Source organism: Notolepis coatsorum (assembly GCF_963971535.1).
Source record: "Notolepis coatsorum genome assembly, chromosome: 9".
NCBI classification, from domain to species: Eukaryota; Metazoa; Chordata; class Actinopteri; order Aulopiformes; family Paralepididae; genus Notolepis; species Notolepis coatsorum.
This window is the reverse complement of record NC_140173.1, coordinates 110,055,658-110,080,131: the sequence shown is the minus strand read 5'-3', so window position 1 is coordinate 110,080,131 and position 24,474 is coordinate 110,055,658. Positions and strand designations below refer to the sequence as shown.

General features: G+C 41.3%; 1 protein-coding gene across 1 annotated transcript; it reads left to right on the top strand.

Annotated features, from left to right (window-relative positions):
- The first annotated feature begins 1,636 nt into the window (after positions 1-1,636).
- On the top strand, positions 1,637-20,763 carry pcgf6 (polycomb group ring finger 6). The gene is made up of 10 exons (XM_084321666.1): positions 1,637-2,187; positions 2,591-2,690; positions 3,175-3,271; positions 7,902-7,957; positions 8,466-8,525; positions 9,461-9,578; positions 10,842-10,869; positions 11,547-11,645; positions 18,257-18,343; positions 19,306-20,763. The coding sequence occupies exons 1-10, from the start codon at positions 1,999-2,001 to the stop codon at positions 19,354-19,356; spliced, it is 885 nt and encodes a 294-aa protein (XP_084177792.1). The 5' UTR covers positions 1,637-1,998; the 3' UTR covers positions 19,357-20,763.
- Positions 20,764-24,474: the final 3,711 nt, after the last annotated feature.

The window sequence follows — 24,474 nt, the reverse complement described above, 5'->3', positions numbered from 1 at the left end:
TGTGTCTTGCTCAGTAAAGCCTATTATTTTGGAACGTCGACTCGTTGCCTCGTCTCTCTCACCCTACACTGTCCTGCGTTTGAATCCTACACCTCTCCTAAACTCCCCATTACGACAGGTTGGAGCTGTTCTGTGCGCATGCGAGGGAACATTTATGCGCGTGACGTCATTAAAACACTGTGCAACCACTTATGAAATCACCACTGCATCACTGGTTGTACTGTAATGTACCCATTCTGCAATCTGTTAATTAAAGTTTTCAATCAATCAATGAATATGCCTAAAGATATAAAAGTTATACGATATGCAAAGAGACAATGATAAGATGTGGTGTATTGTGTAATAAATAAATTAGTTGACCTCGCATTGTGCCAATATCTCTCCGAACTCATCCACTGTGTTTACCTTACCTGTATATAAATACCTGTATATAAGTACATTAATATGAAACTGTACATTAATATGAAACTGTGGTACAATCACAAACACTTTATAATACTCAGTGACCATGCGCAATCTCTCTGAACCCCCTCCCCCAAATAGACAGTCTCCTCCCCACCGTATGTATATTTTCTCCCCACCGTATGTATATTTTTTCTCCCACCCCCTTGATTGATTGATTGAAAACTTTATTAACAGATTGCAGAATGGGTACAATACAGTACAGCTCAATACACACAATTGTTAAGGGGATGCAGACCAGAGAAAGACTTTCGTCTTGTTTACACCAGGGTCCCCCATTTTCAATTCATCAGGACATATATGACATACATGACATACAGATAGTCAGTACTGCTACATCTATACATTTATGACATACCAGATTTGCAAATACAGTACTGTTTGTGATACAGAAGGAGTCAAGAAAAGGGAGTATATACATTTGACGTAGAAACTGTACATTGGAGGAGGTTGGGTGGGGGGGGTTGGGTACACTGGGATATTGACAACCATACTGGGTAATTTACATTGGAGGTGGGGGGGGGGGGGGGGGGGGGGGCACATTGTATAAACAAGCAAAACTGTACATTGAGGGGTGGGGGGGGGGACTCTGTACAAACAAACAAAATTGTACATTGGACTACCATACTGACAACATATTGACAACCATACTGGGTAATTTACATTGGAGGTGGTTGGGGGGGGGGGGCGGGGGGCACACTGTATAAACAAGTAACACTGTACATTGAGGGGGGGGGGGAGGAGACACTGTACAAACAAACACAATTGTACATTGAACTATTGACAAAACCATACTAGGTAAATGACTGTACATTGGAGGGGGTTGGGTTAGGATATTTACAGGGGCCAGTGTTGAATTGCAGTCTCCCGTAGGTGTCCCTTGAGAGAGGTTTTGAAAGTGGGTAGTGATCCACATTCCTTTACAGCTTTGGGTAGGGCGTTCCACATTGATGTGGCATAATTGCGAAACTGCTAATGTACAGTCTTCTCCCCATCATATGTATATAATCTCTGTTAGGATCTAATGTATATTTGCATATCGTATATGTCACAAATGTAACAGTCAGCTGTTTGTACCCATTTGTAAGCTGTTTGTAAGAGCTCCTCCTCTTACTATGTCATTGGATGCTCGTTTTGCCGCAATTTTCGTCACTAATCCCGGAAGCAGCTGAAACTCGAGGGAACTTGTAGCCGTTCTTTTCAGAAGTCAACTATTGTACGAACAAGTTTAAAAGTGTCAGCCAGGGGGTGGTTTATTTTGGCGTGGCATCGAGGAATATGACATCGATTCCTTATTAAAGTGGCGTGTATTTAATGTAGCGCACGTTTGTGTTTTTCCTTTCTACTCTTTGAGATAGCACGTAAGCTAACCTGCCGAGCTAACTGTTAGCTCAGTCAAGTCAGCAGCGTCACGGAGCGACGCCTGCTGTTCTAGTAGTCCGGGGCGGCACGAGCGAGGACCACCTCGTCGACGAGAGCAACGGTTGTCTTTGTATGTTTGTTTAGTTGAGGACGCTAATTAATTTATCATTCTAAATGGGGGAGACCCGGCGGGAGAGGGGGGCATTGGAAATTGAAAGTTGGTCCAGTCTGGGCAACCAGTCGTCGGGGATGTCAACACCAACACATGGCCAGGAAGACAGTCGTCAGAGTTCCAGCACCGCGGGTTCAAACTCTCAGTATGACTCGCCAGACAAACACGAGTCTGACTCATCAGAGGACGAGGTAACGTTAAGTCACGTCACTTAATACTACCTCGATAGCATTGGTCTTATATGCTGAATGAATGAAAACTGTATTTAACAGATTGCAGAATGGGTACAATACAGTACGGCTCAATACACACAATTGTTAAGGGGATGCAGACCAGAGAAAGACGTTTGTCTTGTTTACATCAGGGTCCCCCATTTTCAATTCATAGTGACATTTATGACATGCACAACATACATGACATTTATGGCATAGGGACATACAGGTATTTAGTACTGTACTGCTAATGTTAATTACAGTGGAGACATTTGGAAACCTTTTAAAGAAAGGTGTGCTGGCTACACGAGTGACCGCAACTGCAAAGTATTTGTAATTATTCACCTTGGTTTGGCTGACTTGTTGTTTTGTTGTTGTACAGCCCCAACTCCCTCTGAACCAGTTCTACCCATACATTCGTTGTGCTCTTTGCTGTGGATTCCTCATCGATGCCGCCACAATAACAGAATGTCTACACACATGTGAGTTCGGCTAACGTTGCAGAAATACACACCACGTTTAAAGCCAAACCCTACATAGTTCTGGGGGAGAATTTGCCATGTATACCCAATTCTGCTACAGGGACAGGGCGTCACTTAACTAATCAGTAACAATCTATTCCAATCGTCTCCACATACTTTGTACTGCCCGTGATGAGTTTTCGGAGGAGATTAAAATAGATTAGGTGCCCCCAGGCAGGTTGCAACTGATTTGTAAGTAAACCCCTTCCTGACTCTATACAGTCCCCGTAGCACGGTCTGGTTCACACGGCTAGTACCCGCGCTCAAGCTTTTGTGTCAGTCTGTCTTGATTATTGTCTATCTTGCTAGTCTTATATGTCTAATGATGATGCCTGTCTTTAATGTTGCTGAACTGAGCTTGCCTTTCATGCTGCACCTAAAGCAGAATCAGTTTATGACATCCTGTATATTCCTATTTGTCATATTGCTTGCCCCCTTCCCCCAGTTTGCAAAAGCTGCATAGTGAAGCACTTCTTCCTGAGCAACAGGTGCCCCACTTGCAGCATTGTGGTTCACCAGACACAGCCACTCTACAACATCAGGTAGGTCTAAATGTACATAGCACCCCTAGGCTCAAGACATGCGTTTCTTAGCTTGTTAACCTTGCAGGCTAGTTAAACGGATATTACAAGTGCAATAGAAAAGTGTCTATTTTCTTTTACATATTTCATACTGCTGCTATTTATTTATGTGTAATATCGATGGATGATTGTATATACCTTCCGACCCTAGGATCCACTTCATCATCCATTAACCTCTTAAGCCCTAGCCCTATTTTCTGAAAATCTGCCTAAAATAAATAAATGGAAGATTGCTCCACTTCTACAAGGTCCATTTGCATGTTCTTGGTATCTAGGGACATCTATGGATCTCAGGGAATGTATTCCCAGTGTCAAAAATATTGTCTGTTACTAGGCTTGAGTAAAATGTAATGAACCAAAGCAATGCTAACCACCAAGCACCAACCATGCAAAAATTTACCAGACATGAAAAATTGTCACTGAGCTCATTCAGCACCTTCTTGAGATCACATGTACGCAAATCTAAGCAAATTAATAAAGGGAAGATTATTAAACAGAAGGTTTTGTAGATACAGTACTGAATTCTGCCTTCCGGACACATGCAATTTGAAATATGATATTAAATATCAGGCCTATAAATTACCTTATTATGGCCAAGTCGCACATCTATGTATCAGGCCAAATCTCCCCTTTCCAATTGCAGAGTTCAATCTGGATTTAGTATCACCAGGCATGCAGCAAAAACGTGAATGAAATCTACTATAAGTACAGTTACTTTTTTATAATGAAAGGTTCTCCACCATTTTTCATCAGATTGCAACGCCGTTTTTTTGCTAGACTTTCACAGAAAGGTAGAGAAACTAACTGCGTTATAATTTATGGCAATAACGTTCAGGTTAGTTCCTGCTGTGAGTTATGATCAGAAAATAAAGAGGATTCGAAAGCCCTGGGTATCTTCTCTCAAAAGACTACACTCAAGTTAGGTTGCGCCAAATCCTCGCGCCAATCCTCACCTTTTTCCGACTCGATGCCCTGAGATTTCTATAACTCACATTTCACTAACACTTAAAACCATTGGTAAACAAACGTAGTGCTGAAAATATACACTTTGACTGCTGTTTTGACAGGGTAGGGTCTTTACTCTTGGCTACATTTGGAGAAAAAAAACGTAACATTAAAGTGGTCCGCACACGGCCAGCGAGTGACGCCGCCTGGCGATGCGATCGCCTGGCGACAATCGCTTGGCCCCCCACACCAGAGCCGACCGTTCAGGTATAATAAGCTATATGTGTCGCTCTGTCTAGCTGGGGGTGTGGTTACTTGTTTCCCCCCGGAGGGAGATATCAGAGGACGGACCGGACGTTAGGTTGTTGTGAAGCGAGCGTATTAGCAGGTAGCTGTGTTGTGCATTACGAGGGAACTAAACCCATATTGAGCTGGAATTAATCCACCTATACGAATACAACCTCTCCTCATTCTTCCTGACATTACTGCATGACTGATCACTACAATACCTTCATTACCACCGATTGGACAAGTATTATGCACCCGCTGAGAGAGAATGTTTTTTTACTGAAGACGCTGTAATGTTCTCAACCATCATTTTCTTTGGACAATAAACCTTATAAACCACATCAGCTGCAGCCTGGACATTAAACTCTTGTCAACATCCGCAACTTATTTTGTTACCCGAGTATAAAAACATCTAGTAGGTGCATCGTGGCGCATTGTTCATTTATTAGTTAATGACAAGCGGCCACTATAGCTTCTCCAACTAACGTTGTTTATTTAAATTGTTCCTGTTAATAATAATGAACATAAGTAGCATGGTAATAATACGTAGGTTATTGATCAATGAATGTATTGATAAATTAATGGTGTACAAATGATACACCAGTAGAAGTAATGTTATTTCCTCATTGTCCTTGCTGTGTCGCCTGCCGTCTCCTCAAAAAATAGGATCGAGGCGATTTTTTGCCAGGCGACAGACATTTCTGCGCGACCGTCGCTTCAAAATCTCCTGCCGTGTGGGCTGTCTCATTCATAACAATGGACGCGATACAATTCTGTCTGTCGCCTTGCTGTAAAAATCGGTCGCCTGGCAAAAATCGCCCGCAGTGTGCGGACCACTTAATTCATACATTCTGTAGAGATGGATTTATGGCGTGATGTCATTGTCTGTCTGGTACCGGACCGCTCGGCCTTAAGAGGTTAACAGTCAATCAAGAGTTCTGTGCTTCACAACATTATAGGAAATATGGGTAAGGGCTGTGCGATATGGCCAAAAACGTTATTGCGATAAAATTATAAAATGATTTTCATATAACTCGATATCGATAATTATCGATATAATGTCTGTCAAGTTTAATTAACTTTTTATGCCCGGCGCCGATGGACGGGCTATTAATAGACTTGTTTTTCTGCTGTGAATGTCTCGAGTTGATGTCGTCATCAGTCCGCACACGTTAGCAGTTAGCCAGAGCGAGCAGTGTATCCCATGACAATGTACTAAATAAATATCCCTAAAATACTCTGTTCCGCCACAATACATTGCAACGACGTCCACCGTATACCACACACTACTATAACCGTGGCATCAGAATTCACGCCACATACATACTCGGCACGTAAATATATAAAATAGCGCCGTGCAAGCTAAGTATCCTAGCCAGCTTCGTTTCCAAGCGATGTATTCCATGACAATGTACTAAATAAATATCCGTAAAATACTCTGTTCCGCCACAATACATTGCAACGATGTCCACCGTATACCACACACTACTATAACCGTGGCATCAGAATTCACGCCACATACATACTCTGCACGTAAATATATAAAATAGCGCCGTGCAAGCTAAGTATCTTAGCAGCCTTGAGTCCTGAGCTGTGGTGCGTAAGCACGTCATCACGTAACGTTGGTTGTTGTTAGTGAGTGTGCTGAGCCGAGGCTGAACGGAGCCAAACTTGGAAAATCGATATATCGAAACATTGCGACCACGTTTCATGTTTATTTCGAGGAAATAATTTATCGCGATATTTATCGTTATCGTTTTATCGCCCAGCCCTATGACAGCTTACCGTCTTCTCCAGAGTCAGACAAGAAGATGGATACCAATTTCCTCTCTGTGCATTCAGCAGAAACATATCTGACTGCAAGCTAGCCTAGCTTAGCTCAAATTAATGGAAGCGGATATTATATATTTTGTATAGTGTTTGGTCTTTTACTCTTTTACTGTAATAAAGCACAATCTCAGGAGGGTCATACAGAACCAACATGTACATGTACCTTATATGTGACAAATAAAACAACTTGATACGGACCACTAGCCTAGCTCAACTCCAGGAGAGGAGTTTTTGGCCAAAAGCTAGGCTAGCTGGTCCGCATCCCATCCACTTTCAGCTATAAAAGTGACTGTTCCTCCACTACATGCAAAGCAGTCATAACCTTCACGATAATACACAGTACATGGCAGTACTTAACTATAAATAAACAAATTTACATACAAATCTGTTACTGTCCATGTGTGTGAGGCCATACAATGTTTGTGTGAGCTCTTGCAATTAATTTAGGTTTGAATTCTGGTTCAGACCTTCTCACAATGCCAGAATATAAATCTCATAGTCAGAGCCCCTTTCAGTGTCTATGGTGCACCCCCAGATTTCACATCCTAGTAACATCACAGATTGGAGGGTTCTATCTCTGATTTCTAGCTTTAGGAGAGAGTGGTGCATGTTCATAGATACTGACTGAACTGTCCTGGGGCACAGGGGTGGTATTCCATACTGACTGAACTGTCCTGGGGCACAGGGGTGGTAACTGTCCTGGGGCACAGGGGTGGTATTCCTTTTTTTAAATTACACAACCGCAGCCTCTCACACAACCCACAATATATCAGAGTAGAAAGACACACAACCAAGTTCTTTGATGCCTGTCTTCAAACCCTCATCACCCCACCCATAAAACATTAGTGCGCTTATTTATTATCAGTTTTTTGAAGAGTGCTCCCATGAGAGTATGTTGCCTCACACCCCTTCCTGACAGGGAGCGACGCGAGCGAGCGTGATTGCGAAAATGATTAAAATGTATTAGTTTCAATCAGACTATCCTGACCTGCCGCGAGCGACAGCGAACTGAGCAGCGATGTCGTCCACCCCTCAGATATTCGCTCGCTGTGTCTCTAGTTGAGCGATTACGCGGCCGAGTCCCGCCCCTAAACACTTTTTATTGGTCAAGAATCGCAGCCCCCCCCCCCCCCCCCCACGTGTGCTTCCAGGTAACACACAGACACACTCGGACACGCGCCGCCTCATATCAGGACAGTGTCGCGCGCGATTTCGTCTCTAGTTCGCTCGCTCGCTCCCTGTCAGGAACCGGTGTCAGTCCCGTGTCCCCATTGAAGAATTAGATAGGAACACTTCATGCTGTTCTGACGCACATACTGTAACAATGTTTACTGTTTTATTTGTAGAAGCATCAACTGTTGACCGCTATTGAATTAATCCCACATAGCGCCCCCCCCCTTCTGACAATTATGCATTGTAAAATACAAATTGACGTGACTTTGTTAACTGTTCACTCAAAACCTATAACTCACATCTGTCAGATTTAAACATATCAGATGAGCATCCCTCCTCTCCTTCTCCTCTCCAGGCCCGACAGGCAGCTGCAGGATATCGTTTATAAAATGGTTCCATGTTTAGAAGAAAGTAAGTGCACACATGATCATAATAGGGCTGCAAGTGCAACAACTACATGATTATAAAAATGGTTGGCAACTGGATCTTTGTTATGCTGCACCGCCATGGCCATTTGAATTGCATGTTTACAGTATCACAAATAAAAAAATAACCAAATATTATGCTTGTCTGAACATGTATGACTTATGCATTGCTGTAGTTATCAGAAAAGTAAACCGGAAGGAAACCATACCTTTATGGCTGCATTCTTTGGTAATTTCCATGAACATGAGTGACTAATGGTGGTAACTCTGTGTAGGAGTGTGTGAAATCTCCTGATAATGCAGTTATCAACAGTTATTAATAAAACGTAATACTGTGGTATCATGGCAATAATACACTATTGGGCTATAGTGTGATTTTTGCACTGCTGTGCTATTCTACCTTGTGCCTGCATCAAATGTTTAGGCTACATATATATCACCTTCTGTTCATGTTGATCATGTTCAGTTGAACACCGTGTATATTTGCTTTGCAGGGGAGAGAAACCGAATGTATAACTTCTACAAACTGAGAGGCCTGGAGGTTCCAAAACAAGGTAACATAGTTCTGAGGTTCCAAAACAAGGTAACATAGTTCTGAGGTTCCAAAACAAGGTAACATAGTCCTGAGGTTACAAAGCAAGGTCATAGAGGTTCCAAAGCAAGGTAACATAGTTCTGAGGTTCCAAAGCAAGGTAACATAGTTCTGAGGTTCCAAAACAAGGTAACATAGTTCTGAGGTTCCAAAACAAGGTAACATAGTCCTGAGGTTCCAAAGCAAGGTCATAGAGGTTCCAAAGCAAGGTAACATAGTTCTGAGGTTCCAAAACAAGGTAACATAGTTCTGAGGTTCCAAAACAAGGTAACATAGTTCTGAGGTTTCAAAACAAGGTAACATAGTTCTGAGGTTCCAAAACAAGGTAACATAGTCGCGAGGTTCCAAAGCAAGGTCATAGTTCTGAGGTTCCAAAACAAGGTAACATAGTTCTGAGGTTCCAAAACAAGGTAACATAGTTCTGAGGTTCCAAAACAATGACATAGTTCTGAGGTTCCAAAGCAAGGTGACATAGTTATGAGGTTCCAAAACAAGGTAACATAGTTCTGAGGTTCCAAAACAAGGTAACATAGTCGCGAGGTTCCAAAGCAAGGTCATAGTTCTGAGGTTCCAAAACAAGGTAACATAGTTCTGAGGTTCCAAAACAAGGTAACATAGTTCTGAGGTTCCAAAACAATGTGACATAGTTCTGAGGTTCCAAAGCAAGGTGACATAGTTATGAGGTTCCAAAACAAGGTCACATAGTTCTGAGGCTCCAAAGCAAGGTGACATAGTTCTGAGGTTCCAAAGCAAGGTAACATGGTTCTGAGATTTCAAAGCAAGATGACAGATCTGTAGCAATAATGGTAAATGGTTTTGTAGCTGTTGTCTTTCTCTCTCTCTCTCTCACACACACTCATGTCTGTCTGTCTGTGTCTCTCTCTCTACACCATGCAGTGATGGTGTCCTCTATACTAGGTCCCGCCCAGCGGAAACAGAAGAAGGATGTGATACACCAGTCGGTGTTCTCCATCCCTCCAGAGCTGGACGTGTCCCTGTTGCTGGAGTTTGTTGGGTGAGACTTCCTGTAATTCATTCAGCATTAGGAGGAGGAGGCCACACTGTCCTGTCTATCGGTCTACACCTGCTTCTTAACACTTTCAGTGCCAACAACGAGATATCTTGTTTGTTCATGCCGACCGTTCAGTGCCAACGACGATAGATCTTGTTTTTTTTTATTAGCGATTTGAATTCATATTTCATCAATCTAGCCTCACGTTAGTGCTGCAAACTCTCTCTGAGCTCCATTGGGAAAATACCGCCCCCTATCGTCTCTCCCTGTGGTACTGCACCCCGTTGGAATGGATTGAATGAAACTCATGGGGGAAAAAAAATCCTGCTTCCTCATTTTACTTCTCAGACAAGTCACCCGAGACGATCGGATTCATTGCAGAGCCCCAGAACAGCGTGGAATACATATTTCCAGTACCCAGCGTTGGATCAATAAACGCGATCGATATTTGGAATGGCGATCAGGAATTGGAATAATCTTTTTGGAGAACATCTCATCTGAGGTAAGGAATCTATTTTACCAGTCTTAGGATAATCAGAGCTTTTTTCACAGATATCAATGTGTGCCGTGTGTGTATGCTGATCAGGAAATGAGAATTGATTTTTCAGCCCGCTTCTATAGAGTGCATAAGTACACATATTCTATAGTTTATTTGAAAACGATTCATAAATAGGCCGAAAAATGACGTTTTTTGTGTATTCCAGAATATTCCAGTAAAGGGCGTTTATCACAGAATCTTTATATTTTCCTGAAACTTTCAAAAAACTAGGGTTTTGCAAAATGGTATAAAACGGAAATGAACCGATTTAAAAAAAAAAAAAAAAAACCGTTTCGACAATGTTGACTGCAAACAAGTCATTGATAAGCGACGGCCAGATTAGACACAGCCATAATTTAAGATGTAGTTTATGCGTTCGCAAATATGAGAGCGCTATCATTGAAGTGGATGGTGGCACTAAATCGTGCGCCCCCTGCTGGCACTGAAAGTGTTAATGTCTTCTTGCGATGAAGACTTGTCTGTTTTATTTGGTGAAAGTTTGTCTAGTTCTTTAGTCTGGGCACTTTCAGTGAAAAGGGAACAAAGCTGCCAAATAAAGTGAGGAAGAAACCCCATGTCACAGTACTTTGTGAAAAGTCCATAGAAATAGTTGTACTTCATGACTTTCACCAGCAGAGGGCCATATAGTGTTAAATTCACAATTACCTCCTTATAAATAGCTACAATTCAATAACCATTGTATGTTTATTTTATTTGTATTTCTTTAGAGCTGAAGAAGGCATCAACAACTACAAGGTAATACTTAAAGGCAAGCTCTTTTCAAATCATGTTATCGTACCTCATTTGTTGTAAATATCACAATTGTGTCACAGAGAAACACTACCATTAATGGAGCAGGGACTTCAAAGACTTCAAACAGTGCAGCTCACATTGATACTAAATCCAGTCACGAGATCATGTGAGAATCCATCTTGTTAGGCTTCCAAGTTAGCGCTTGTGCCTGAACCACAGCGGGTTTGAGGAACTACTGGCAGCTACAGGTGTGATTCAGGGGTGACAACAGCGGGAAGAGCGTTGTGTGGAGTTTGTTCAAAAACGACGAGGGCGATTGTTGAAGAGGTTAGCTGCTGCTATAACATTTGTTATATCAGAACTGGAGGGTGTGTCTTCATTGAAAGAAGAGCAAAGTCAGTGATGGACAGATGGTTGATCCATTCACCTGCCAATGTTTTGTGCTGGCCCTATTCCAAACCATTTTAATGTGTAACAGACCATCTGGTGGGTCAGTTTAGTCATGCATTACAAACCTAACACCCCTGTGGTGCCCTTGAGCAAGGCACTAAACAACTAAAACATTTGGATTATTTTGGATTGACTTTACAACTGTAAACGTATGGGATGTATACAAAATTTCAAGTTTCATCTCAAGGGTTCAATTGACGAAAAATGTATCATCTTCTGTTCCATTGCAGCCGTTGGAGAGGCGCTATGTGCGTGTGTCGGGGGAGGCCACCATCCGCCACGTAGAGCTGTTTATTAGGAGGAAAATGGAACTCGGCCCTGCTTGCCAGGTCAGTGGGTGTAGCCTACACATAATGAGACCATGAAGTGTCATTAACTCATTGGCTGCCAGCTATTAGCCTTGGCCCTGTGGTAGCACTGCCACGCTTTAAAAGATAGGAGTGAGTCACCTTGTTTGTAGAGCTATAACTATATTCTATATTATAGCTACTATGGATACAATACTATGGCCCATTTGACATAAAGTATCTATCGTTCAATATGTGAAAAAATAAATAAAAAATGTCATCCATACATTCCTGCTTTATACCGTGGTGAATATGAGTATGGTTTTAGATTGGTCTGGGGTAATTCCCGAAATTCTGAGGAATAGCCTTATGCGTGTATTATACTATAACCGTTGCCGTTTCTTGCCTGGACCCGCTATTATTCTCAAATCCATATCATAGGTATTATGTTTCATCATGAATGCATGAAGGGGGGGGGGGGGGGGGGGGGTCGTTTTTTGATGCTTTGATCGTCACCAACGGCATACGTTGTGGAGTAACGTTACACACACACGTTCGGATCGATATGAAGACATGGTTGGATCAATGCAAGATTGATATCGTATAGCCCTTACCTTGACTATGATGTACCCCAAAAAGAATATTCCAATTATCTGATCGCAATTCCAAGTATTGATGTCCATCGTGTTGCAAACATAATCCACCACACATCATGCATCGGGATTCGGGAGCATTTGATCCTTCTCACTCCGACCGCTATAACCGCTCAGCTTGCCCGGGGAAAAAAAGCCGACCCGGAGACATTTGATCGACGCACAGGCCAAGATACAAGGTTTCAAAGAGTGCTCGATACCGCCACCTGGGAGGATCTGGCTGCAAAATTTACTGTGGTACCGCAAAGAGCCACACCATATATACCAGCGTTTCTCAACCTTTTTTTCAGTCACGGCACCCTTCATGTGTTTATAGGTCCCAACCTCTGGCTTCTGATGTTGCTAATGTCTTTTTTATTTCGGCCTCGCAGGGTTAATCTTTTAAGCCTGAGCGGTCCGGTACTGGACCGCAAATGACATCGGGCCATAAATCCATCTCTACAGAATGTATGAATTAATTTTGCGTTTTCTTTTCAAATGTAGCCAAGAGTAAAGACCCTAACCCTGTCAAAACAGCAGTCAAAGTGTATATTTTCAGCATTACGTTTGTTTACCAATGATTGTAACTGTTATTAGTGAAATATATGATTATAGAAATCTCAGGGCATTGAGTCGGAAACCGGCGCATATTGACGGAAGGAAGTGGCGCAGCCAAAAGTGAGTGTAGTCTTTTGAAGGAAGAGACCCAGGGCTTTTGATGGACTTTCGAATTTCGAAAAACTACCCTACCCTGCTCAATCATCTGACCTCTGGATAAACTTTTTTTTATTTCTCTTATTTTTCGGGATTATCTCCCACAAACCTGAATGTTATTGCCATAATACAGAAGACAGTTAGTTTCTCTACCTTTCTGTGAACGTCTAGCAAAAAACGGCTTTGCAATCTGATGAAATATTTTGGAGAAATGTACATTATAAAAAAGTAACTGTACTTGTGAATCACACCTGGTGATACTAAATCCAGATTGAATTCTGCCATTGGAAAGGGGAGATTTGGCCCGATCCATAGATGTGCGACTTGGCCATAATATTGTAATTTATAGGCCTGATATTCTATAATCATATTTCAAATTGCATGTGTGTCCGGATGGCAGAATTCAGTACTGTATCTACAAAACCTTCTTTTTAATCATCTTCCCTTTATTAACCCTTTTCTCGCCAAGAACGTGTTACCACGTCATTGCTCGCCATGCGTAATCTGCCAATGACGCCGTAATCAATATTTCAAAAATCTGTGATGGCAATCATATTTCACCCACGGAGACTTGAGACTTGCTGTTGATCTCCTCTCAACTCTCCAACGGTTCAAGACCGCCATCTGGTGGCCGATCGGCGAATCGCCAAAACCGGAAGTGACGCGCCGGAAGTGGTGCTCAACCATATTTCGTCCGGCTACTCGCTATCGCTAGCGGGACTCCAGCTCGACACACTGGATAGCGATCCGTTGCCAATAACTCGATAAACAACATGATTTGGACGTATATAGCATTATACAACCTGGACATGGATCGCATATATCAACATCCCATAATAGCGAACTTTCTGCTCGACGCTGATCGCCCAACGCTACGAGGAAGCTGCGGTGAGTTTCAGCGTGTTTGATTATTATTAAACGTATAATCTGCTCTGATATATATCGCCCATACTAAATAAATTATTTAACGTCGGCCACGGACTTATAACCCCCCCCCTCCGGTCACCAGCAGATGATGAGGCATGACGTGTAGGACCTTGTACAATTTAAATTTTTTATCTGACGTCAATCGTATCAAACTACATTTGATGATCTAATATATGTATTTAGGGCTATAACTCGCGTTCTGCAGAATGCTGCAGAAAACGATAAAAACATATTTATACTTTAGACCGTATTTTAGTATGAATATGTGAATGAAAAAGTAGAACGTTGCTACATCCTAAACGATAGATACTTGACGTTGAATGGGCCATAGTAATGTCAATTTAGCAATACAATTTAAAAAGTTATAGCCCTGCAAAGAAGGGGAACATCTCCATAGACCAGGGGTGGGCAATTATTTTTCCCGGGGGGCCGAATGAGCAACTGAAAATATGTTGGAGGGCCGGGCCAAAATTCCAAACTCAATTATGCATAATATACATTTTATTTCTATATAAAAAGCAGTAAATGGCATTGTTTTGACCCCTGGTAAGAGTGTATGTTATTATTTGGCAATTAAAAGGTGAGGTTAGCTTTCAAAAATATTATTTATTCAAATAGAATTTATTTCCAAAATGATAAACAAAATGTGAAACATTAATAACAAAGGGCATGTATGAAAAAGTGCTATACAAATAAAGTTATTATTTTGAGTTTCATATACTATTGAAACAAGGATTTTCTTAGCTTTCTAAAGACATCACATCATCTTATAGCCAAAATAAACAAGACATGTCACTGAACTGTGTAAAGAAAAGTGTCCCAGTTTTGTAGCCTTTTTTACTTTTCATGCCTATATTAAACATTTAATGTTTTCAGAACTGTGCAAAAAAAAAATATATATCAAGTGTCCCATTTCCACATTTTAGTGTTCTTCAGTTCTTTTTTTTTCATTCAGTGATAAATCCAGTATCTGTTGAGTTTTAACAAGTCCATCAAAGTCAGGTTGCATGTCTGAGGTGGAGATGCGAAGCACAGCTGCCAGATGTTCATCAGTGAGAGAGGATCTGTACCTGGACTTGGTAAACGTCATGACTGAGAATGTCTGTTCACATAATATAGGTGGATCCAAAGAGAACCAACATCTTCTGAGCATGTCTCCTCATGTTTGGAAAGTTCTCCTCCTTGAGAGCAGAGTAGAACTCTAGCAGTGATGCTGACTTAAAGTGCTCTTTCAGTAGTGAATCAGACTGCAGGTCAATGAGTTCAAGCTGAACATCAGTGGGTGCACTATCAACACTGCAGGTAAAGGGAGAGGAAACCAGCTGCATTTCATCCTCAACCTTTTTGAAATCTTAAACGCCTTGAAAATTCATCATGCAGTGCTCCTAACATGGATGAGTACCTGTGCCGGTGATCAGCTGATGGTTTGACTTCTTTCAGGGTTTTCATGTGTTCGAGATTGTTGCTGCCTAGTTGCCTTGAAATTAATTGCAAATAATTTTTTTTTTTTATTACCTACCTCGGTTGTGGGGAAAAACCACACTCGACAGTTTTTAGCTTGCCATTGCCCTGACTGCTTTGTTGTTGAATCAAGTAAAATCCTAGGTAAGCGTATATTGTGCGTGTGAATGTTGACATGAAAAGAAAAAATGTATAAAAAAAGATATATATTTCTTTTAATTATCATGTAATCTTTCGCGGGCCGGTCAGAATCATCCCGCGGGCCGTACAATGCCCAGGTCTGCCATAGACTTATAGTGGTCTTTTGGTTCATTACAATTTACTCAAGCCTAGTAACATACACAATATTTCTGACACTGGGAATACATTCCCTGAGATCCATAGATGTCCCTAGAATCAGATACCAAGAACATGCAAATTAACCATTTAAAAAAAATTCTGTAAATGTGTATTCTATGTCTTATGGAATGAATGACAAAAAAATATATATATGAATTTTTCTATTTTTTAATGGAGGGAGGAGCCACACATTGGCGGGCAAAGAGCCGTGGCCACCCCTGCAGTATGCCTTCTACCAGCAACATACGGGTCCCTGACATTGAATAGGATATTAAAATCCTAACCCGCCAAACGCATATATAAACGTGGTTGGTGTCCATTGAGTTAAAGGGAACCTTGATTTTTACTTTATGAAAACATTATTATATATATTTATATTTTAGGGCATTTCTGTTTGCCAGTGTAGAGTGACAAAGAAGCAGAGGTGAGGGAGGATTGGTGTGTGCATCCTAGCCATCGGGTCATCGGGACCCTGGTCCTCATACTTTGCTTAACTAGTCCTGGATAATATGACATCTGTGGTATCGTGTTCAGGGTTTCTGCTTCGTGCCGCTCCACTTGTCCTGGAAGATTTCAATGTCCCGGACAAATGGGAGAAATTCTGGTCAAATATCATCTGTGTTTATTGAGCTTAAAACAATTGATATGCTATATAAAGAATGACATCAATGATTATACATTATATTCCAAATAAAACAAGTCCTGTCAATAGACTCTAATGCGAGTGTCAGACTAGTTTAGCCATAATCCAATCCAATCCAACTTTATTTATATAGCACGTTTAAAAACAACAAGATTGACCAAAGTGCTTCACAATCAACCATAATATAGTAAAAAGAAAAAGAAAATGCAGTCATGGATTCAATCATCCAGGAGATCGGTGCGAACCCGCCTTGGCATAAAGGGAACATGGGGAGGTAGTCGAAGCCGTGATGAACGATTGATGGAGGCATAACTGTAAAAGGAAATACCTCCTATTGTCTGCAGTTGAGTAAGTGAGCTATTATTAATACTCTTTCAATGACGGAAATTATAATCAAAATAGGTGCGTCCAGTAGGATAGCATTACTATATGTTTTTTTTGTTTTGTAGAATTGTTTTTTTTATTGGCGAAACAGACATACACACTCCGACACAAGGTAGAGAGCGTTTTAGAATGTTAACAGGGAGAAAAGTACTTGCCTTTCCAGTTGGATATTTGATCTTTTCAGCACAGAGAAAGATACATAGCAAGGACGTGAAATGAATACTATTCCACGTTTACATTCACTTGATGTCATGGTTACTGTAGGTTCTTAAGCGCCCCCCCGCCAGTAAGTGTACTAAGCTGTAACACACATGTGAAGGGATTTAGAGCTTAGGCTGTTCCCTTCCCCTGGCCTGTCTGAAAGGGCAAACGAAGGAGGGGTGGAGGACAGAGGAAGGGTGACATACATAAGGCTCAGACTTAAAAAGTTTCATTCTGTCTTCAACAAATAAAGTTAAACTAGTCCTACAGTATGAGTTAGTTAGAACTAGACTACATAGAGGAAATTAATATCATATTTATTATTATCAATATACATTTCTCCCCCTCTTAGATATTGATGTGTGCTTATGTATGCAAAATCACATTTAGTTCATATTAAATATCAGTTCTTCGTGTTAAAATAATCATCCCTGAATGCACGCAAATGGCGAATAATACCAAAAAGGTTAAAGTTGCAGAAGAAACCCGCCCAGAAGAAATGGAGCATCTGCATCACTTTTCAAACCCATGCACACATAACAAAGGTTTTCCACAGATTCCTAGAGGCACCAGCAGCTTTAAGCAGAATTTAGCAAAAAGAACAATAACAAATATTTCCCAGCCCCTGATCGGCAGGTGATTTTGCACACTGCGTTTACTTTTTGACGAGGGACGTGATGGTGGTCTGTTTTCAGATGCGACCCCAGGACACCACTTAGTAGGCCAAAAACATCTGATTGGTTATTGATGCAGGGAGCTGTTTTTAGCCAATCGGATGTTTTTGGCTTGTGGTGTCCCAGGGTCGCATCAGGAAACCAAGTAAACGTGCCCTTGCTAATTTCTCTGACGTTTGCCTACTGCAGCTTTTTAAATCTTAAAAAAGCTAGTTATTTCCAGAATTCTTTGACAGATGAGCATCTAGCAGTATTTCCCACAACTACTTGGTAGTGCTGGGACGGGGAGTGGAAAGGACTGGACACATGCAAGACGGTTTATTAAACGGTTCTGGACGTTTATTTGTGGTGGGCTTGGTTGATATTGTGGTGGGCCACCACAAATAAATCTATGCTGCTTATATAATAGGGCTGAGTATCGGCACTGATTACCAGATTTCAAATTGTATTAGAATTTCGATTTGATACCGATTCACTTAGGCTTGAATGCACTAAGTTTCCGTAGTAGTACAGCAGAAACTTGGTGCAAGGCAAACTAGAGACATCTACATGTCGATACAATCGATTTAAAGATCCATCTCTGGATTTTAAGATTTGATTCGATTCAAATGAATCTATTTGCTATGGATTTCTTTCCTTTATTTTTTCCCTACTGTAACACTGCTGTGTGTCCCACAGGTGGACGTGGTTTGCGGAGACCACCTCCTGGACGACTACCAGTCTCTCAAAGAAATTCAGGACTCCATGGGAGAGGACGCTGTACAGGTGGGTCAACTGCATAGCATTCCAACATGGACAGCTGGTTGCAATCAAGTAACTGTTGTTGATCATTACATGACAACCGTGGCCAGTGAGCTGTGGCATTGCGCCATATTGGTAGGCATGACACGTCATGAGAATACTATGAATACACACTAGGGCAGGACGATTAATCAGCGTTGTATCCAAATCACAGGAGGGGCAATATTTAAGGCTAAATGTGTCAGAATACCATTTAAAATGTATATTGTGGTGCTGCACGTTGTGTGGTACAGATCCCCCTGCAAATCACACCATGGTCATTTGATTGTTTATCAAAGAACATTTTAATAATGAGGCAAAAGCTATCATTCCCTCCAATATCGTGAATCATATCGCAATATCAGTCGAGATAATTGCAATTATATATTCTTTTCTATTATAGAATACACACACGGCACATCAAATAGCATTTTTATGGGTCACGGCAACTCACAAGTATAGGCTGCAATCCTTGTATTCCTTTATCCTGTTCAAAATATTCACCATGATTAAACACAAGTCATCAAAAGCTTGAATCATTTATGGCGGCACCCAAAAAGAAAAGAAGAATTAATAATTGAACCTTTGGCCCGAAGAACCATATAACTCAGTTTAAATGTTTTGGACAGCACATGTATTTGCAGTTGTAAAGTCGATCCAAATCACTCTACTGTCTTTAACTATGAATAAACCCAACACTCTTAACTTACCATTTTTACATACCGGTAATATAGTTTGAAAACAGTGTTCCTCTTAATACAGAGTTATATGGTTCTTCATCTGAGGTACTCAATTGTGAAGAGGTGTGGACTCTCATACGTATAGCGTTAATGGCAATTGGGATGTAGAGGGGAACACCGGTACACAAGGACTTATACAGACGGTGATATTGAGTGTGAATATGGACATTTATCCATGTTATGTGTAATGTCTCTCCCCTCCTATAGGATGGACTTCTGGTGCTCCACTTTGGCCTCGTCCTGCCCTCCCGGTCTTGAATGAAACGGAGATGCACATGATGTAATCCTACTGGAGCATTAGCCTACTCAAGGATATAATTCTGACGCTAAGTCTGGGTTCTCAGGGAACAACTCTTCGCCACCCAGCTACTACTGTCTGAAGGAGGAACAGCAACTCTTCACCTCGCTGCCAATGTGCCTGGCAAGCCAACACAATATTGTATCTTTAAAACCTATGTAATGTTCAAGCTTGGCTGATTAAAAAAAAAAAAAAAAAAAGACCACTCTGGTCAGCATCAGTTGGGGGGGGGGGCATATTCTGTTCAGTTTGAGAGGTCAGAGCGCAGGGTCACCTGCATTGATTGCTGAGTTTAGGAGTTCAGTGCCTTGCTCAAGGGGTTTTGGCAGACATGGTGGACACCGTAGATGTAAGATGCGTCTATACTTTCCGTAGCCGCATTTCTGGCAGACGCTCTCTGATTGTCCGACGTCAGTTTCTACACTGGTTAGGCTTAGGCACTCTTCGAAGTTGGTTAAGGTTAGAGTTTGTCTTGGAGCGTGACGATAGACCACCAGGTAGTTTGCAAGCTGTTCGACGCGAAAATGGGCAAAGATACAGCTCGTCACGCGATTGGCAAACATGTCAGTGGCCATTCAGAGAGCGTCAGTCAGTGGCCAATCAGAGAGCGTCCGCCAGAAATGCGGCTACGGAAAGTATAGACGCATGTAAGATCAGTCACCAGCTCACAACTGGAATACACCTTCCTGTCTGCGCCAGGGATCGAGCCAGCGACCTTTCGGTTACTGGCCGGCCTCTTTCCCTCTAGAGACCATCCTGGGAATTTGCAGGCCTGATCACACTGGGAAGTTGTTGGTGATAAAACTATTTCTGCAAATAACATGTCAGAAAATGTGTTGTACAAGGTAAAAGAAGAGCCTAATTCTAACAGGCTCAGCAACACCTCATTTAAAATGTTTACATTTTTGACATTGATTTTGCCATTATGTCATTGAAAATTAATTCTGTCCAGTTTGCGGTCTACCGCCACAGGCTAAATACAGTATAATTCACCCTCTCTTTGAAAACAACGGACCACTTTCTTTGTTCTGATATGTGGACCTTGTGGTTTTAGGTTAATGTCTTGTTTATTTAGATTTCAATGAGATGCTTGTGTTTTCAAAGGGCTCGAAACTAAATGACACATACTGGACTGCTACCAAAGGCTCTTTTTTTAAACATAGTTTAAATCTACACTATATAGAATTTATTGCCTCTGAATAGATTTTTTACACATGTAATTCAAGGGCTACTAACTTTATTTTCAGACTGTCGATGCTTATAGATAAACCTGTTTCTCTATAAGCAACGGGTATTTAAAGGGATAAATAGAACTTTGGAGGAGTTTGTTACAAAATAATAATTTTCCTAAATGGAATAAATAAAATGACTGCAACTGTGAGCGATATCTGTTTTATTTCTTTTTTTGTGCCAAAAGGTTATGGTCAAATGAAAAGAAATGTGTAATAAAGAGGCCAGACACAAATCCATAGAGGACCAAGACGTCTTAAGACACATGGAGTTTGTGTCGTGTGTATGGGGTCTACCGTTAGTCAGCAGTAAGACTAATCTGAAGGTGGCCCTGCTGTGTTATGTGGTGATTACTCTGGCATTCTTTATCTACTCATCTAGGTCAAGGAAATATGAATTGCTACTAACAATGTCTTAAAAGTGATTATCTGGACCCTCCATTTGTATAATGATATCGTATAATCTATAAATGCTAATGTGGTTATAGTGAAGACTTCAGTGTATATAGCTGACATACCGTATGCTCCTCGATCAATCAAGTGACTTGACTACCTTGTTGGTGGGGTTGAGACTGTTTTTTATTTTATTGTGACATACTATGCTTCAATTTGCATATTAATAGGATGGCCCTATTTCTTGCTTACCAATGATGTCAATTGGTAGAATACTTTCTCCGCACAATCCATTCCTCTTAGTAGCTCCGGCTAGTTGGCCACAAACTAATGCTAGGTCAAGGGGGTCAAGCCCCTGTCGTATAAGCTGACTGAAGTGTACACCACACTGCACGCAAAGTAGATTTCAGTAAAATTTTACAGACTGGAGCATGACCCTCTTGACCTAGCATTAGTTTGTGGGAAACTATCCTATGAGGAACAGCATGGATTGTGCTGAGAAAGGACTACTGATTATCACTGATAGGAGCTAGGTTTCCAAAAATCTGAACTACCCCTTTAAGCTCTTGATTGCAGCTGTATTAATACACGGCTCATGTTTGGACGGTAATGAGAAATAGTTGCATCTCCACTTAACATTTCTATCACCAATTCAGATGTGTGGTTTAAAAAAGATTTATTTTTATTTTTTATCAGCAGAGAAACTTGAAAGGTACTAGAATAGGAGGTCTGCAATAATTGATACTGCTAATTGTGCAGAGAGAAAGTCAAGTTATTTTACAGGTCAAGTAGCAAAGGGTGAAGGCCAAGGTGTCTTTGTTTGGAGAAAATGTGGCCTATTAGTGGAGAGTCACCTGTTAATCCACCAGCTCAGTGAGGCCTGGAGGGAAACCAAGCCTATTTTCTATTCTTGTAGACCAACTTCCTCAAACGTATTAAGTGATAAGACATTTCAACCATTTATTTTAACTTCCAAGTTTAATCACTATGAGGACATAATTCACAATCAGTGGTTTTCATGTCCATACTTTGATCATGTGCCGTACTGGTATGGTGGCTGGATGCCGGCATTCCAACTGAAATGAGATAGCTAATACTTGTGTTTCCACACAGAGAAATGTATCGGATTGAAATATAGACTCCTAAACTAGAAAGGTGTGCTCAGTAGATCACAAATCTACCAGGTGGCAGCCACACATTTCTCACAGCAAACATGCCTACAATATTTCATAAATCAGACACAATCTATACATACTATTATACACCATTGCACTATTACATGGTATTACACTACTAAACTATTATACTATCACGCCACACACAATTAAAGTAATAGTCTACTGAGTTCATTGACACCTCATAAGTCACTCAATCACTTGTATTACGCTCCCACCTGGTGGAGATAAAAAGTAATCCCAACTAGACAATTCCGTGCGGGGGAAATTGTGAAAGTGTGGGTGACGCCTGTGCACCGCCGGCCAACGGGAGAGGGTCTCTCGCGAGTCTCTATGACAAACAAAAAAACGTATTAAAATGACGACTCAGGAATGAGACTTTTCCGAGTTTTTAAAAAAATTCTGACTTTTCCGAGTTTTTGAAATTTTTCCGACTTTTCAGAGTTTAAAAAAAACTGACTTTTCAGAGTTTTTGAAATGTTTTCAGATTTTTCCGACTTTTTGAAATTTTTCTGAGTTTTAGAAATTTTTCTGGCTTTTCCGAGTTTTTGACATTTTTCTGACTTCCGAGTTTTTGAAATTTTTCTGGACTAAGGGGGCGTGGTCTAATGATCGGTGGAGTGGTCAACATCGACCAATGAAAGAGGATATCCCTACCGAGTACAATGGCACAACCCGCAAGTCTCTATGACAAACGGTTCAAGAGATACACTGAGGGGTGTGGCCTAAGGGGGCGTGGTCTAAGGATCGGGGGAGTGGTCAACATCGACCAATGAAAGAGGATATCCCTACCGAGTACAATGGAACAACCTGCAAGTCTCTACGACAAACGGTTCAAGAGATACACTGAGGGGGTGTGGTCTAAGGATCGGGGGAGTGGTCAACATCGACCAATGAAAGAGGATATTGAGTACAATGACACAACCCGCAAGACAGAGGGCGCTGTCAAGCAATTCAGTACTGTAACACAGAGGGTAACTTAAGGGTTAAGTCCAGGGGAGGTCATTGGCAGGTCAGCTGAGCCATGAGCCTCACAGCTGTTAGGCTGAACCAATCATGCATCAGGTGATGCAATCACGAATGACTTTGCATTTTCACTTTGAATGTATTCCAATGGGGGCAGATGCATGACTGTCACGATGATTAAAAACACGATAAGAGATGAAGCGTTGTGAAGCGCACATGAGCACTTCAAGGAGTAGGTGAAGGGTTGTGTGCGATATTGTGGCATTCCGTCGACAATTGTGGCCCTGGTGGCGATCGGAACAGAAGGGGAAAAAAGCTCAAAAATCGTATTTCTAGAGTGGGATTACATTGGTGTCTATGGGGAGGAGAACCTTCAAACAAATGATCAGTTGAGATAGAAATGTCCAATTCCATTTATTTCTCTTTTGTGAGCGAACAGACAGTCGTGTCATCGTTTTGATGTGTTTGTTTTTTTTCTACGTCCAAAATTGAGATCACTCTCGCAATTTACCCAAGGTAGTGGAAAAAAAATTATTCCAGCTCCCGCACTCTAACTTGCAATGCATTTCCAATGGGACCGAAATGTTCCCGTTTAAAGTCGATTCGTAGCCAAACGGTGCAGTGAAACTTTCAGAGTTTGAATAGCGCTGTTGCCATAGGCAAGCCGGTCATTTTGATACCTTTCACGTGTATGGGGCGCGAACGCTCTGGCAAGAGTAGTGTTTGCAAAATCGGTGGAATAAAGAATAAAGAAATAAAAAGAGAATAGATTACTATAGTGTGGGTGGCAAAATCGGTGGAATAAAGAATACAGAAATAAAAAGAGTATAGATTACTATAGTGTGGGTGGCAACCTGGCTTCGCCAGGTCACCCACACTAATTCAAATCCCAATGGACAATTGAATGGAAATTCATTCAAATAAAATACTTGTCATTGACCGATCTGAATAATATTCCAGAATTCAAGTCCCTGGCCTATGTGCGACATTTCATCCAAATCTGTCCTGTAATTTGTGAGATTTTCTGCGAACAGAGGGACAGACGGACGCAACTGATTACATAATTTCCCCCCAGGCTTCCGCCTGGTGGAGATAACAATAGATTTCTTTAGAAAACTATATCACCTTTCAACAACTCACCAAATCACAAGGAATCCATCTAGCAATATTCACGGGGACATACTGTAGCATTATATCTGCGACACATAAAGGAAACCGTTGTTTTAGTGACATATGAAGACATACAGTACATTATCTCTGTATATCTAGATTAGTGTCTGTTTTGAGGTTATCACACGTAATACACACTCCCTCT

What these genes read in the sequence shown, in the direction of transcription:
- pcgf6 (XM_084321666.1), top strand. Translation starts at nt 1,999, where the DNA reads ATGGGGGAGACCCGGCGGGAGAGGGGGGCATTGGAAATTGAAAGTTGG. An exon ending in GGTTCCATGTTTAGAAGAAA is followed by an intron (nt 7,958 to 8,465) that starts GTAAGTGCACAC and finishes TTTGCTTTGCAG; the next exon opens with GGGAGAGAAACCGAATGTAT. An exon ending in AAGGCATCAACAACTACAAG is followed by an intron (nt 10,870 to 11,546) that starts GTAATACTTAAA and finishes GTTCCATTGCAG; the next exon opens with CCGTTGGAGAGGCGCTATGT.